Source organism: Vigna angularis, chromosome 7 (genome assembly GCF_016808095.1).
Source record: "Vigna angularis cultivar LongXiaoDou No.4 chromosome 7, ASM1680809v1, whole genome shotgun sequence".
Lineage (NCBI taxonomy): Eukaryota > Viridiplantae > Streptophyta > Magnoliopsida > Fabales > Fabaceae > Vigna > Vigna angularis.
In genome coordinates this window covers 6,797,131-6,814,368 of record NC_068976.1, presented here as the reverse complement: position 1 = coordinate 6,814,368, position 17,238 = coordinate 6,797,131, and the positions used below count along the sequence as shown (strand labels likewise).

The 17,238-nt window shown below is 36.0% G+C and overlaps 1 protein-coding gene across 2 annotated transcripts; it reads right to left on the bottom strand.

The window, feature by feature from the left end:
• Positions 1-2,783: 2,783 nt before the first annotated feature.
• Positions 2,784-15,686, bottom strand: LOC128197970 (protein transport protein sec31-like). 2 transcript variants are annotated; one of them, XM_052881018.1, is made up of 9 exons: positions 15,214-15,686; positions 14,280-14,338; positions 10,290-10,375; positions 8,296-8,608; positions 4,296-4,797; positions 4,097-4,223; positions 3,740-4,018; positions 3,544-3,648; positions 2,784-3,464 (listed from the first exon to the last, which is right to left on the bottom strand). In XM_052881018.1, the coding sequence occupies exons 4-9, from the start codon at positions 8,603-8,605 to the stop codon at positions 2,946-2,948; spliced, it is 1,842 nt and encodes a 613-aa protein (XP_052736978.1). In that variant the 5' UTR covers positions 8,606-8,608; positions 10,290-10,375; positions 14,280-14,338; positions 15,214-15,686; the 3' UTR covers positions 2,784-2,945. The 2 variants fall into 2 exon arrangements, with proteins under 2 accessions (XP_052736978.1, XP_052736979.1); XM_052881019.1 differs by lacking the exon at positions 8,296-8,608.
• Between the last annotated feature and the right edge of the window lie 1,552 nt (positions 15,687-17,238).

Sequence of the window (17,238 nt, the reverse complement as noted above, 5' to 3'; positions counted from 1 at the left end):
TGAGTTAATCGGTGAAATGAGTTATTCACTTTTACACTTTATAACAATTACCTCATTAGTTTTAAATTAAATATTTGTCATTTTCATGGAATAAAATGAAATCTAGCTTTTAAATATATATTTACCTTTTCAATGTTATTAAGAAATCACATTTACTTTTTCATAGTTTTACTAAAGGATATTTATTTATCTTATACTATATATTATTATTTAAAATTTATACTCATTAAAGTTTCTTTAACATTTATATTTTAAAACTTTATTTTTATTTTTTATAATATTTTATTTAAAAGTATAAAATTATAAAATCAATAAATTGTAAAATTATAAGATATCACAATTAACACAAAAGTTAGTTGACCATGTCTTAATGCCTTTGGAACTGTAGTGTCTACACTTCACTTAACTATGAAATTTCTTTCAAATAATAGGGGCACAATTTGTACCATGCATGCTGATCAAAAGATCGTACCATAACGTTATGTGGTTGGTCTTAAAATGACACCATATGTCAATTTAAGGTGGCCATGACAGACCTAGATCCTAAAACCAACATGATTGACTGATTTTAGCCACAAAAGGAGACTAAAGAGTTGAAGCTAGGTAAACTCAATAGTCAAAACACAAAGTTAGGAAATGGGTTGGATCAAGGGTAGGAGCTAGCTATGATGAAAGTGTTGAAGGGAAATCGAGACCTGTTTGCATGGACAACGACTCATATGTTGGAAATCCATCCAAGAGTAATGTCCCACAAGCTAGAAATTTTCAAAGAAGCTTGACTATTTTCTAAGAAAAAAACGCCGACTTGGAGAGGAAAGACGACAAGTTGCGGTGGCGAAAGTCAAAAAGCTAGAAAAAGCCAAAAAAAGCCAGTTTTGTGAAAAAGGTAAAGTATACCATGTAGTTGATGAATGTGGTTATGTTTAAGACCATGCTCTGATACCAAAAATGTAAGACCTTATTTTAGTAGATAAATGCTATCAACTAAGTTATTATATATTTATACTTAAGCTAATAATCCATAACATATCAAATTTTAAATCATGGACATTCCATCATATAATAGTTTTCAAAATAAGGCATTTCAAAAGAAAGAAAGGACAAAAGTATTACAAAACATAAACTTTCATATCTATACTATAAATAAGACACCGTCTAGAGGATTAGTATATATTAGCAACAAAAATAGAGTTGAAGTCAATGAAGTTTTGATGATGAAGCTAACTTTGTGTTTGAAAATTAGAAGACTTTTTTATTCAATTTATTGATCAATTTAAAGCTTTTGTAATAAGTCATTTTGTAGTTGTATATTAAACTTAACATAGAAAGATGAACAATAGGTTAGAGAGACCATCAAAGAAAAAACATTATTTCATAAACGCACTAGAAATAATCGATTATCATTTGGGATAATCGATTATCCTAATAAAACTTATAATAGGAAAAAATGCATGTTGATAATTGATTGTCACTTAGGATAATCGATTATAAAAAGGAAAAAACAAATTTTGAAAAAGGCTTGCTAATAATCGATTATCACTTATGATAATCAATTATTAGTGACGGTTGCAAAATGGACTCTTCAGTTCCTGACCTAATTTTCAAAATATGACTCTATAAATATTTAACTTAAACCTAGTTTCAAAGAACTTTTCACTTTGAGGTTTAAGAGTTGTGCTAAAGAAAATCTCATGTGAAAAAGGAGCTTTGAAAAACCTAGTGTGGGTATAGCAAGAACTTTCACTAAGTAAGTCTAAGTGATTGAGTGTTAATGTTGCTTCTAGAAAAGTTGTTAATCATTTGCGTGTCAAAGAAGGTGCTTTTTAACCCAAAATTTGTTCTTTGTGATTATAAGTTGTTGGTTATGTATATACAATTTCATGTTTTAAACTTGGTTAGACAACTTAACTGTATGAATTGATTTGCTTGATAATTGTTTGGTCTGGTGATATGAAAGTATTTGCAGGTGAATTGAATAGAGAGGAAAATGGTAAAATAAAAAGAAAATTATAAAATAATCTAACTTATTATGATGAATTTTGCATTAGCTATCATAACAACTTTAAACGTAGAATGATTGACCAAGTTATAATTGTCATAGTAGGTCCATTTAATATGACAGGTCTCAAATACTTGTCATAATAAGTTGAACTTACTATAATAGGTTTTCAAATATGTGTCATAGAAAGTTCACTTATTGTGTCAGCATTATCCACTTGTATCATAGTAAGTTGGACTTACTATGATGCTTACTCGAATACTTGTCATAGTAAGTCAAACTTACTATGACATGGTTTTACAGCGTTAGAGAAAAAAACACATTTTCTATCACTACAAAAAAGTAGGGCATTACCGAAGGCCAAAAGTCCTCGGAAAATGCCAAAAGCCGTCGATAATGGATGTTTACCGAAGGCCTATCGACGGCCAACAATCCTTCGGTAAATCCCTTGTCGCTAACCATTACCGAGGGCTTTCGCCCTTCGGTAATTACCGAGGGCCATAAGCCTTCGGTAATTACCGAAGGGCGAAAGCCCTCGGAAATTACCGAAGGGCGAAAGCCTTCGATAATGGGCAGACGAGGGCATTTACCGAAGGGCAAAAGCCTTCGGTAAAATGCAGAGCAGGTTTCAGAGAAATGGTTTTCCCTCTGCAACCCAGACCTGTATAACAAATTTCATTTACAAACAGACCTGCATAACAGTTTTCAAACACATACAAAGATGCATAATGTGCATTTCAAAGATCCAAACAATGATCAATATCCAAGGCACATCAAATAATCCACAGGACATCCATTAATGTATTTATAGTTCAAACATAAAACAATGTAACACAAGGATGTTGTAACATCCAAAGTCTGTAAGTACATCTAACATTGAAATGATATCAACTCAAAATGTTCTAATATCCAAATGTTTGTCTAACAAGTAATAAGAAAATGAAACCTAATAATGTACATAACTATCATCAGAATGATTTTCATCATCCTGCTCCTCTATTGATGGCTGGACTGGTGTGGGTTGGACTGATGAGGGTTGGACTGAAGTGGGCTGCTGAGTGGCAGCAGGTGATGAGGAAGGTCGTGATTGGGTGGGAGGGATATTTTGTACGTCCTGTGAGGTTTGAGGCAAGACAGTCATGACCAGGGCCTTCAAATTTGTAAACTCTGCTCTGAGATCAGTGAGCTCCTGGTCACGTTCATGGAGTTCCCGCCTGAGTTGAAGAACCTCGTCAGGAGTACTGGTGGAAGAAGAAGGCTGGTGCTTCAGAGTACCTCCTCTGGATGCTGTATAGTTTGCAGCAAGCTGTCCCGCACCATAGACTCGTCCCTTTTTCTTCCCACCAACGGTGTCGATCCAGCACTGCGTCCTACGGATGTCATCATCTGCATTACTGGCATCATCCGGTGTAGGAGCTGACTCATGTTCAGATCTAACCTGTGAAAGTCTCGTAGAAAAGTCTTCCTGTTGAAACATTAAAAGCAATGTCAGGGAACGATAGTATAACATAAATGAACAATTACTAATAGTGTTATTTGCTTACATGAGTCTTCCGAGATCTTTCATCAACAAATTGATCAGTTCCCTTCCGAACATGAGTCTGTGCAAAGACCTCATCAACATGGACCGCCCGTCCTAGAGCCTGTGCCTGTAACATAATTAAGAATTACAAGCGTACATATGAAATACAATATACATAACTTATTTATGAAAGAAAAAGTTATGTAATGAGATTATACCATACGAATGGCATGCTCATGAATGGTGATCGACCCACCAGTATGCAGGGTGCCACCCCTTTCAGACGCTCTGTTCCGCTGGGCTTTGGCACACTTATTGCGGAACTCTACTGTATTCCAATGGGCCAGTAAAGAGTTCCAAATGTGCTCACCCAGCCAGTTAGGGCGTTGTCCTGCAATCCGGGCATCCCTAAACATCTCTGACAGCCGATGAGATGCTTTCATGTGGAAATTTCTGTGTATCTGAGTTTCATGTTCAGGTTTCCACTGCACCTTCATCTGTAACATTAAAGAGAACAAACATTGATTACAGAACATACTAAAATAAGACGGACATTAGTGTAATAGATTGCTCACCTGAAAGCGCTGCCAGAATGGCTTTCTGTCGTCATGAGGTATTGCTCCCCAAGTAGGCCATGGAGTTAAAAACTGTTGCTTTATTGAACGTGTGATGGCCTGGGAAGCAACCCTAGATGGAATAAACCTGCATAACAAAACTCATTTCAATTACAATATGGTTTAAACATCAAATGATATCAACAGATTATAAACTTACCCTTTACCATAGGGCTCAATCCATGGTCGATCATGGAGGGGCGGGTCAAGATCTTCAGCATCACCACTTGAATCTGGATCACCAAGTGGTGTGACAGTCTCAGAAGGAGGTACAGAAGATGAGGAAGGTATAGAAGTAGGGTCAGGGAGAGGAGTGGGGGTAATAACAATAGGGGGAGGAGTGGGGGTGGCAATAAGAGGAGGAGGAAGAGGGTCTGCTGCAGGGGTTGTAGAAGGGTGTGCTGCAGGAGGAGGAGAAGGGTCTACTGCAGTGGTAGTAGAAGGGTGTACTGCACGAGGAGGAGGAGTAGGGTCTACTGCTGGTGTAGGAGTCTGTATACTAGGGGTAGGAGGAGGCCCCACAGATGATGAACTACCGGGAGCAGGGGTAGGTAGTCTAGCAGGCACCCTAAGTACATACTTTGGTGCCTGCCGTTTCCTCTTTGTAGGCCTTGCTACCCCTTTTCCTTTATCAGGACGCTCTGTACCTTGTCCTGTCATTACTGCATTGAAATGGTTACATACAAAGCGAATAAATATAAATAAAGAAGGATGAATTGTTTTCAAAGTCAATGTACAAGTAATTGCATACAACTTAAAGATGGTATTTTAGATAATGGTAATGAAATGATAGTCCAATTTGCTACAATAGATGTTCAACATTCAATCATCGTCATCATGATCATCATCTTCATCTTCATCTTCATCTTCATCATCGTCTTCTTCTGCTTGTTCTTCTTCTTCATCGTCATCATCATCATCTTCTTCTTCTTCTTGTTCTTCTTCATCTTCTTCCTCTTCTTCTTGTTCTTCTTCTTCTTCTTCCTCTTGTTCTTCATCACCTTGTACTGTTGCTTCTAATTCATCTCCATCACCATCAGGGTCGACCAATGCGGTTATACGTTCAACTTCGATAATTTCTCGTGGTTGTGACATTTGGTCAAGTTGGTAGGCTACATCTTCCTCAACTTCATTTGAGTCTATGCGACCTCTAGGCTTCGTTTGTATTGCTACGGCCCAACCACGCTTGTCAATATTGGGAAATGGTGGATATGGCACATAATAAACCTGTCTCACATTAGATGGTAGAATGAAAGGATCAAAAGGCCCATATCTTAATCTCTGGTTCAGTTCGACAATATTAAAGCGTGGATCGACTCTAGTACCAGCTCTAGAAGGATCAAACCATTCACAATAGAAGAGTACCACTCTGTTTGGAGAAGTAGTGCTGTTGTACTCTAACTCATATATTTTATGAATGATGCCGTAGAAATCATCATAAGACCCCTCTGTTAGGCCCTTGACATACACACCACAATTTGATGTTTTCTTTCCTTTAGACCATTCATGTGTATGGAATTTGTAACCATTGATGAAGTAAGTGTGCCATTCTTTGACACATCTCATTGGCCAATTGGAGAGATGTCTTAACTCTTGAACCGTGGGAGTTAATGCCTGATTAAAAACCTACAAAGGTAGTAACAAAATTATAAAAGCAATAGTCAAATTAACCTTGCTCTAAACGTAGGAAAAACTACGGACCTGATTTCTAAACCAATGCGGAAACTCTGAGTGTATTCTAGCAGAAGTATTTCCTTCTACGACTTGCTCAGCCACAACAAATGAGCTGGTACAAATGAAATTCATTAGTGTATAACAATTAAACCGTTTGAAAGATTAAAGATGGATGATGACATACTCAAGGTACGACTTTACTTCACTGCAATTGATCAAGACATGGACATGAGCAGAGTTGAATTCAGCATCAGTTAACCAGTGAGTGAATTCTTTCCCTGCGTGACGGCCTGATTGTCGAAAAACTGATAATGCACCTTCACGTGGTTCAACTTGCCATTGCATTTCATTTCTGACATGAGTGGGAGACAACATGAAGTTCTTGAAATAATGTGAACAAAAATAAGTTGTCTCTCTATGCAAGTAAGCTGCACAAATTGACCCTTCCACTCTAGCTTTATTTTTAACTGAGCGTTTGGATTCTCCCATAAACCTTTCAAAGGGATACATCCACCTGTACTGCACGGGTCCCCCAAGCCAAGCTTCATATGCAAGATGAATTGGAATGTGCTCCATTGAATCAAAGAATGCAGGAGGGAATATTCTTTCCAATTTGCAGAGAATAATCGGGATATTTTCATCCATCTTTTTAAGGGAATCTTCCTTCAGTGTCGTGCAACACAAATCTTTGAAGAAGTTACTGATTTCTATCAGTGGATGTAACACGTGCATTGGCAAACAACTGAACGCAAGAGGGATGAAAGTCTCCATGAATACATGACAATCATGACTCTTCAACCCTTGAATAGTACCGTTCTGAACATTGGCACATCTGGACAAGTTAGAAGCATATCCATCTGGCATTCTAAGCTCCTTGATCCATCGACACACTATTCTTGTCTCGTCTTTTGACATGGTGTAATTTGCTTTTGGTTTAAATAATCGGCCGTTACCTTGTGCCTTCAACTCTAAGTCTTTTCGTCCACAATACAAAGGTAAATCTTTTCTTGCTTTCTCATTATCTTTTGTCTTACCTTTAACATCCATGACTGTGTTGAAGACATTGTCAAAGAAATTTTTTTCTGTGTGCATGACATCGATGTTGTGTCTTAGCAAGTTGTCCTTCCAATAGGGAAGTTCCCAGAATATGCTTCTTTTAGTCCAATTATGCCATTCCCCAAACCCTTCTAGCCTATTCTGACCAGATTCAGTCACTTTTGGATAGTCTTTCACTCTTCTCCACACGTGTGATCCAGTCAACTTTGGCGGGGGCATATCCGTTTCAACTTGTCCTTTTCGAAATGCCTTTTTGTTTCTTCTAAAGGGGTGATCAATGGGCAAGAACCGTCGATGGCAGTCAAACCAACTACTTTTCCGGCCATGACTCAATTGGAATGACTTTGTATGTTCCATGCAATGTGGACAAGCTAATCGACCATGTGTGCTCCAACCAGATAACATGCCGTACGCTGGGAAGTCATTAATAGTCCACATCAAGGCTGCCCTCATAAGGAAATTTTGCCTCCTTGAAACGTCATACGTCCAAACACCATTCCATAACTTCTTCAAATCATCAATCAAAGGCTCCAAGTAAACATCAATCAATGATTTGGGATTAGATGGACCTGGTATTATACACGATAAAAACATGTAAGGCTTTGTCATGCACATCTCAGGTGGTAGATTGTATGGGGTAACTATCACGGGCCAACATGAATACGGTGATGCAGACGCCTGAATGTACGGGGTAAACCCATCAGAGCATAGACCAAGTCTGACGTTACGCGGTTCACTAGCAAAGGATGGATGTTTACGATTGAAGTGCTTCCAAGCTTCACCATCAGAAGGATGACGCAAAAGTCCCGGAGTTTTGTTACCATCATGCCATGTCATGTGTTCTGCTGTTTGCATTGAAGTAAACAATCTTTGTAATCTTGGAATTATAGGCAAGTAGAACATGGACTTTAATGGAATTGGTTTTTTTTGCCTCCGTCCAGCATGCATTGTCTGATATCGAGGTGAGCCACAAAACTTGCATTCCACCAACAGTGCATCATTTTTGCCACTGTCATTGTCATAGAATAACATACATCCATTAACACAACAATCAATCTTCTTCACATCCAATCCCAACTTTGAAACACATTTTTTGGCTTGGTAATAATTCTTCGGCATCAAATTGTTTGGTGGTGTCAAATCTAACATCAGTTTTGTATAGAAGTCCACTGCTTGAATGGGAACGTTCCAATTAGATTTGCCAGCCATGAGTCTAATGCACACTGACAATTTTGACTCAGATGAACCTTCAAATACAGGTAGATTTGCCTCTGTCAGTAAATTGTAAAACCTCTGCGTCGTTTCATTTGGAGGCTCTTCATCATGACTATCGTCTGCTTCTGCAACATGGTGACGAAGAGCATGGTCGACCATCTCTTGCATGTAGGCAAATTGATCTATCTCACATGTATGTACAACAGTATTCGAACCTGATGCAAGCCGTTTTTCAGCTGCAGTGGAGGTCGAAGGAATTTCTTCACCATGAAATGTCCAGACCGTGTAATTAGGCATGAACCCTTTTTGGTAAAGGTGAACTTTGACAACTTCATCTTTCAGAATGCTTGTACATTCGCACTTGATGCATGGACATCGAATCCCTCCATCAAGGGCATAATATTGATATCGTCGTGCCGTCTCCACGAACTCTTCAACTCCGATGACAAAGGATTCTTTCAAACCTCTCCTTCCACTATAACAACGGTCATACATCCATCCACGATGGTTGGGATAATGGGCCATGTTCTGTGACAAGCCAAACAAATAAAAATTTAGCCAAAACAGCAACACTCCATGTGACATAAGTAATAAACCTATTACTATTGAAGTCGAACATGGAAGGCAATTTCAACACTATGGTCATAGGCATTCAATAAGGGCATGCAAAGACAAGTCCTCAGTATTGAAATGCCTCTGACATCCTAAGTGGTTGTAAATAAAATTTGGGGGTTGTCAATATGTTGACATTACTAAAGTTCTCTTTTATAGAGTACTTTCATATATTTTGTCAATTGTAAGTGGTTAAGGTAGTGTTACCCTTCTCATTCTACTGAGAATGTTTTGAACACCATATGACTTTAAATGACTAATTAACTTAATCAATTCGTAGCCTAATAAATCAACATACAATATATACGAACGTACAATATATACATCAACATTTTCGTGCTTGTGTGATTCTGTGCTATTTTTCAGTTTAAACAAGTCATATTTGTTGTTATAAAACTGTTAGAACATTCCAATTGAATTCAGATTCATCTGTGTGCAAAATAGTATGTTCAAACCTCCATTTTGAGTGAAATTAGCAAGTAGAAGGGTGAATCTGTTATACAGTTTGGTTTTGAACCCAATTAGAGTTCAAAAAAGTTTAAATTCATGAATTAAAGCAGTTGAAAGTGTTACCAAAGTGTCAGAATCACTTGTGCACGAATTCACTTTTAAAACCATCAATCTTGAGTCAATTTTTGGTGCAGAGTTGAAAATTGAGGTACTGTTTTGATGAAGTTGCTTTAAAATTCAATTTCGGTTGCAGCAAGACCTGGTTCAGTGATTTAAAATAGAACTAAATGATTAAAAGAAGTAAAGCAAAGTGTTAAAAAGGATTCTTAACTTTGCTTGTCATATCAAAAAGTTTGAACAGTTAATTCCACAAGCATTTCTTAACTTTGCTTGTCAGGAAAAAACAGAACAGAAGCTATTAAATTTGTTGTTTTCTGTAGTTATGTTTAAATACATATAGGTTCTGGTCTAGTCATAACAAAACTAGACTGTAGATATCAGTAATGTAGGATACTGATTGTTTAAGAACCATTTTAATCTGCATTTCAATCTGCAGACTTGGTTTCAATCTGCATTTCTATTTTTTTGGTCTTCTATAATTTGTTCTGGATCCATTCCTAAGGTCTATTTGTGTGCCTCCTTCATTTCTACACCCTTTTTTATTGCTTTAAACATCTGAACCTAAATCTTGTTATGTGTTGTATTCAAACAACCATTTTGGAAACATTGTAAACTTTTTATAATGTAAAGTTTAATAATTTTTGGGAATTTTTGTTCATATCTCATATCTCATCTTTAATTTTCTCTGTTATCTCTTTTTTATTTTGCTCAATTACTAAGAGAAATGAAACAGCCAAGATTAGAATGGAAAAGTAGAAACTCTACTCTTCTTTTGTTGATAAAACTAATTTGTATTAGTAAACAAGGCTTAGTAGGAGGCTTACGTTCCATAATGGCTGCTCATAGTGGAAGATTTCACTCACACTCATACAAAACTCAATGTATACAGTATCATAAACTCCATTCAACATAACTTAACATTCAAAGTGGACATTCACAACATTTTATAACAACATCAAATTCATGAAACAAGAATGAAAATAACATATCACATATAATCATGCAATTTTAGTTTAGGTGACCATACCTTCGCCTTTGTTATCCTTTCCTGCTCAAGTCTTCTTTGTAGACTCCCTTCCTCCCCTTCTGGCCCAAATTGCTTTAAAAACTCACCTAAGACATCAAATAGAAGTGTATTTAAGGTTATTCATTAGATATTGTTCCATTAATTTAATAACCATAGCAACAGTTTAAGCATTACCTAATAGTATCCAAAAAGGTATTTAAACACACAGCTCAATGTTCAAGCAACTTTGTTTGATGATTTTATTTGTGTTTAAACTCTAAAATGAGTTATAAACAGCTTGCAGCTCAAAATCAATACTCCACTTCCATTTTAATTCAAAAAGTGATGGTTTAGAAAGAAAATTTTCATATAAACCAAACTATGACCCAATGAGGTGCATAAGACTTTACTTTTAATTCTTTCTTCCTATTTTAAGCTTTTCTAAAGTGTGAACAATTAAATATAAGAAAACAAAGTCCTGTAGACTTGTTTGATCAGGCCATCTTAAATCATTTTTCTTGTTCAACTATATTGATGAAATCTTGGTCAGGTCCTTTGATTTAAATAAACATATGCTTAGCCCATTTCCTATTCAATAAAGTTCTTTTCTTTAAGATATATACATATATACTATGTGAGAATAAATCGTGAAAAAGGTTAGTGTTCAAAAGCTTTCTCAAACAAATTAAATTTGATTTTACTAATTAAGTCATCAAACATGGAGAGGGATGTTGTGCTATTTGGCAGTTTATAAAGGTTGTAATTGTTGTATTAAACTTGTTACAGCATTGAAAATGAAGCCACATTGAAAATCCAGCCACATTATATACAAATTACAGAAAGAAGACCCTTGAAAAGCTTATCTGTTATATACAACTTATAAAAATCTGCACTTATCTGTTATGCAGAGGATTAGGACCAGTGTAGATTAGGTCCAGATGGTGCATGAAAAGCTTATAAGAAGAAGGGAAAGGAAGCAAAGTTGTGGTTTTCAAGGAGGGTGTGTATGGTGTGACGAACCTTAGATGATGTTAATTAGTATGATCACTTATTATGGTTCATGTATCCATATTTTTTCACTGCATGAATGTGTGTGACAGAGAGCTTTGAACTGGAATAATATCATTGCATATCTATCTAAGTCACTTATAATAGTTTTAAGCTTGTAGGCATTTTAAAATTGACCAATTGAAGTCAGAATTTGGAGCTGTCCTTCTACATTTCTGGTCCACTTTTTCATCTAGTTTGGTACTAATTATTGTGTGAAATAGTGGTCTTCTAAAGACTTTGGGGTGCAGTCCAGTTCTACAAACACTTTCCAACTAAGGTGGCATCTTAGGTAGTGGACAAGGAGCACAATTTGTCAATTGAAAGGAGCTGTCCACCAATCAAATTTTATGAAATTGGCAACTTCGATAGCCAAATTAGTCAAGACCCTATTAGTGAACACCCTATTAGTCAAGACAACAGGTTGTTACAGGGAACAAACAATGCTAACATGGAGAAAGCTGCAGAATCAATCTGAGAAATCAGCTTGCAAGTACAGAGGCTTGTAGGGAAAAAATAGTGTTGTGCTTGATAATGATCACTGATTGGATTTGGTTAGCTAACATTTTAGTGAATTATGAACAAAGGTGGAAGATGAGGACTTTCATATTCTCTGCTAGCTCATATTCTAAAGCTAGATCTAGTCAATTAGGACTTTCATAATCTTTGTTGGTGCTTTCCAGCTTTGATTCCACTTAGTTTTCAAATCTGATGCAGTTTTGGTCCAATTTTCTTGATTTTTGGCAACTCCTACTGTCATACGAATCTACTGGCTATTTCTATGCATTCTGAACAATTGAGCAAGTGTATTTTACCATTTGATATTAGTGTGCACTGTTCATTTGGTGAATTCTGAACCTATATGCAAAATCACCTTTTAAACCATCATTTTTGCATATATTTGGAAGTGCACTAGTGAAATTCTGTTGTAGTGTATTCCTTGGCTGTTTAAGTGTTGGCACACATCCAATTTGATGATATAAACTTGATTGACAAATCATTTGAACCTCACAATCACTGTTGCTCATTTTAGCCACTGCTGTTAATTTTTCCAGCCACTTTGTAAGGTGCAGAGTTCATTTTTATTGCTGTTTGCCATTGTTTTTCTTTGGTTTTTTTCATCTTTGGATTGGCAAAAGCTGGTTTTAGGTTTCCAAATACATTTATATGCTTATCCAAGTGTATAGCAATCATAAAAAGCACTTTAAACCCTCCTATCCAGATTTGAAAGGTCAAAAACCACAAAACACAAAATCTGCTGTTCTTTGTGCCATTTTATCAAACAATTTTGAATTTTCATCAAACACTTTTCCAGCACAGAATTCAATCACTATTTTTGGGTTTTTCTTGCTTTTCTAATCTGTTCTAGACCCTATCTTAAGTTCCTCTTGTGTGCTAGCCTTTCTTCCAGCCCCAAAGTGTTTAAAAATCACTTTTATTGGCTTCCATATATTGCTGTCACGTTATTTCTGCATTATAGTGCTGTTTTGGTCATTTATAGTGCTGTTTTAGCACTTTTTGCTGCATAAATAGCAACTACAATAGTGATTTTGAGAAGTTGTGTACCTTTCTGTTTTTGAACCACTCATGCAAGTGTATTTGGTCATTACAAACTACTGTGAACTTGTCAAATGGTCCTTCAAAAGCCTATATGCAGACTTGACCTTTAAACCATCAAAGTTTGCTGCATTTTAGGCCAAAGTTATTGTGAATTAATGAATCTAATTGTTTCAGTGGGATTTAAACAGTTCTGCAAGTTTATTTCACCATTTCAAACTTGTGTGCACTGTTCATTTGGTCATTTTTCAGTTGCAAACACCATTGGAAGTTTATTTTTCACTATCCAAACCATTGAATTTGCTTGATCTTGCCAAGTGGACTATTGATTTTCTATTGTGGTTCCTTTCTTTGCTGTTGAACAGTCTGCACATACTCCAAGTGTTAATTTCAAACTGCTTGAGGTGTCAACTGCTTTTTGTTGACTGTTTGGTGTTGGTTTTGGGTGTCGTGACGAATTGGTGCAACTGTTTTACCTCACATTCCTTGGTCCAAGGGGGTAGCATCTTTTAGGAAGTGGATAAGGTCTTAAAAGGGCTTCAAGCCTGGACTCCGACTGCACTTCTTTCTTGTTGTTCCAGCACCAATTTCAGCTGCAGTTTCAGCAACCATAAGCCTTTTTTGCTCATGATTTTGGACCGGCACTTTGTGAAACAACACCCACACTTAGCTCCAACTGTCACTTGCACTTGGACTTTGACTTAGGAGCGTGTTTCATATAGATAAACCTTCTTTTGGTTTCTAGGTTGATAGCTTTGTTGCATCGAAAAAGTTTTGAAAGATTTCTACCTACACACTAAGGTAAGAATCAACAAAAGACTAACTGCCTAGGAAGGACAAGGTTCTTAACCTTGTCCATTTCTGACTCAGTGTATCTCAGATTACATTTGTTTAGGCACTTCTACTTCTAATGTTAGTGAAAAATTAATTTTTAACGTAAAAAGAGTTCAAAACTATGTTCAAACTCTGGATTAGCTGAAGATTAAGAATTCCTTGCTTCGTAGCAATGGACATCATGCACCATTGAGAATGTGTGTACAACCTTTAATAGTTTAAGGTACTTTATCCTTCTACATCAATAGTTTCAACAGCTTGCTTAATCTAACACTTTGCTAATAATTTCAAACTATACATATCTTAAAATGATATTAAAGTAGTAAGATTAACGTTCTATCAATCCTAACTTGAGTAATGTGAGATTTCACTCACACTCACACAGTGTAATTTGTTCTTACATGGGATTTCCAACACTTATTTCTAAATATTATGGGATCACTCATAGTATGACAAAAAGGTAATCAAATTGGTAAAGAACTTTACTTTAGCATGTCAAGAACAAGATGGAATTTTCTAAGACTAGCTACTAAAACACAACTTACAAAAACATTGATTCAGTTTATCCATTACCTTGAGATTAGAGAGACCAATCACACAAGCACACTCCACTACTTCAGCACCAGCAACTTCTACAATTGAAACCAAACTTAACAATTTTAGGAACAACAACAAAAAATGGGGGTTAATTCATAAAGCTTTTTTTTATATATATTTAACCATGGTTTTTTTTATATATATTTACCTAGGATTGTGACAAGACAATTACATGTATGAAGGGTTAATTTAAAGTGAATCATGATCTACAATCATGAGAAATCAAAGCTGAAAGCATCTGTACTTACTCACCACAGAAGTACATTCACTTTATAAGACATTTTATCTTGCAAAAGAAAATATAGAACAAAAGAGTTATTTCAATCATAAATGGCTGCAAGAGCAAATAACCAACAAGTCTAATTGTTGCTGATACAATTCCACGTGTAAATGGAAACAACTTGTATTGTCAGACAGGTTTTACATGAAAATGGAAACAACTTGACTGGAGACTTGACTTCTCAGAGAGGTTTGACATTGCACACAGCTACGGAAGAACAAGCCAATCAATTTATTCAATTTATTCCAGTTTAATTTTAGGTAGTTTAATTTTAGGTAGTTTAATTTTAGGTTCTTTGTATCTCACACTAACTCTTAACCTAGTAGTAAATATTAATACCAAAACCACTTTCTTCTTTTGCTTCCTCTGCATGTTGCTTCTCATCTCTACTATGTTAACTCAGTCATCTAAACATGCTTCAATGGGTAACTATACTGCATCTGTTCCTTCCTCAAATCAACACGAACCACTTTTCTACCAACTAATCTACATCTTTCTTTCTTGTTATTCCTATTCCCATTTAACTAAACCAATTCAAAATAACTTGCTTTTCATTTTATTTTGACTTTCCAATAATATTAAGGAAAACTTGTCCCAGTTTATTAATCCAAAAGCCAGTAAAGAACATACCTCAATGCGTCTCCCAATAGCCTCCCTTGACAACGACAGCCGCCCTCACGTCACGGGAGCACCCTCCTCTCTACGCCTTCGCAGACCTCGTAATGTTAACGGACCACCCTCTTAACGGCAATGCCAATGCACTGCTGGAACACCACTGAACCCTACCCACACAATCTAACCGGACATACGGGAAAGGGAGAGGGAGAGGAAGACAAACTTGGGCGACGACAATGGGAAGCACAAATTGGGGACAAGAACGGATAGGGAGGGGATGAGGGAGCACAACGCAGAGTTTACCTTTTACAAAATTGGGCGCGAGAACAGAGAGGGAATAGGGTGTTGTCTTACGAAATTAGGAACGACCTATGCCAATACGCCCAATTACTCAGTTTAAGGGGTCGAGCCTCTTACCGAAGGCCCCAAACCCCTCGGTAATGCTCTTTTGACCTTCGGTAAATTCATTTCACCATGTCCCTCGGTAATGCTCATTTTGACCGTCGAAAAACTTTATTTACCGACGGTCCCTAGGCCTTCGGTAATTAACCTTCGGTAATAAGCAAAAATCTTGTAGTGTATGACTTCTGCAACTATAATACCATAATACTACCTGTTCGTTTTACTTGTCATAAAATATCCCGTATACATTAGTGAATTTAGCATTAGACATAAATAAGATGCATTTGCATTGTAAAATAACATGTCTAGTTCATTGATGCATTTTATCAAACACTAGTTCATAATTAGGTTTTCATGGAGGAGTTAGTCAAACAGTTTCTATTTTCACAATTCTACACCACAGTTTTTCACCATTTTAGCGAGTGTTTGAGTTTAGATTAGAATTATTAGCTATACATATATTTCATACGTTCATATACCATTTATTGTAAACACTAAAAGGAGTTTAGGCAAAGAAGGGAGGTAAGGGTGGGGAAAGGAAGCCATTGAATTGGTCTTTTTAAAAATTTTGTTCACTTCAAAATCAATGAATTTTTTTTTCTAAAACCAGATTAACCACTAGATTTAAACATGTATCATTCTTGGATCATGGATTTTAACTTACTTAAATGAAAAATCAACAAATTAAAAATTTGGCAGTAAATCATAATATTTTTCATACAAAATTATATGTGATATTTAATTGATTATTAAAGATTAGCCCTCAATTTAACCACCACGTAGATTTGTTGATTGATTATACAATTATACCAAAAAAGTTATATCCAATTAGTTAAGACAACTTTAGCTTGACTTTTTCACCATTTCAATGCATTACAATATCCTTTACAAATATTTCTTTAAAAAAGAAACCACACCTAATACATTTTTTCTTGAATCACACATGAAACAAATATAACACAACAAAAACTTTTCTTATATACTTATACTCATACCAAGAACACCAAACAACATAACTTACTCTTTAAAGAGATGAATAATGAGATTAGAATATTAAAGAGTTGGTAAATAAGGTTTAAAGAGAAAGTTTTAAAAAAAAGAGATTTTTATATTTAAAAAAAAATTAATTTTAGATAATTTTGTAATACTTATGCTACAAAGAGGATGTAACCCTAATTTTTAGCTTTTGTTTTTTAAGATTTAATTAATAATATTATATCTATGTCTATTATTTCTATTATTCTAGTTCGTTCCAATTTTTTCTAACTTAATTGAATTTTTATATTTTTAAATAGACTTAATTTGATCACGTTTACTATTTGAGTTGGGTTAACATCAAAGCGAAATATGGGACATAGTTGGTATTTTATTCTCCCTCCTCTTCTTCAAACACATTATCGCCACCGTCCCTCTATCTCCTTTCTCCGTCCCACTTGCCTTTTGGCGCCTCTTCTCTGCTTCGTTTTCCCCATTTTCTTACAATCATTCCCAACCACATCGTTTCCAAACATTCAATCCTTCTCCAGCTTCCAGAGCTTTCTGTGTTTTCGAATGGCCACCGCATCGGTGCAACCTCCGGTGAAGTCCCACTCTCTGCACAACTCCACCCTCTCCTTCTTGAAATAGGGAGTCAGTGGC

Bases quoted from the DNA above. Each gene is read 5' to 3' on its own strand.
- LOC128197970 (XM_052881018.1), bottom strand. From the start codon at position 8,605: ATGGCCCATTATCCCAACCATCGTGGATGGATGTATGACCGTTGTTAT. The intron at 4,224-4,295 runs GTAAGTTTATAA...TTTGTTATGCAG, and splicing joins ATTGAGCCCTATGGTAAAGG to GTTTATTCCATCTAGGGTTG. The intron at 3,649-3,739 runs GTATAATCTCAT...ATTATGTTACAG, and splicing joins ATGAGCATGCCATTCGTATG to GCACAGGCTCTAGGACGGGC.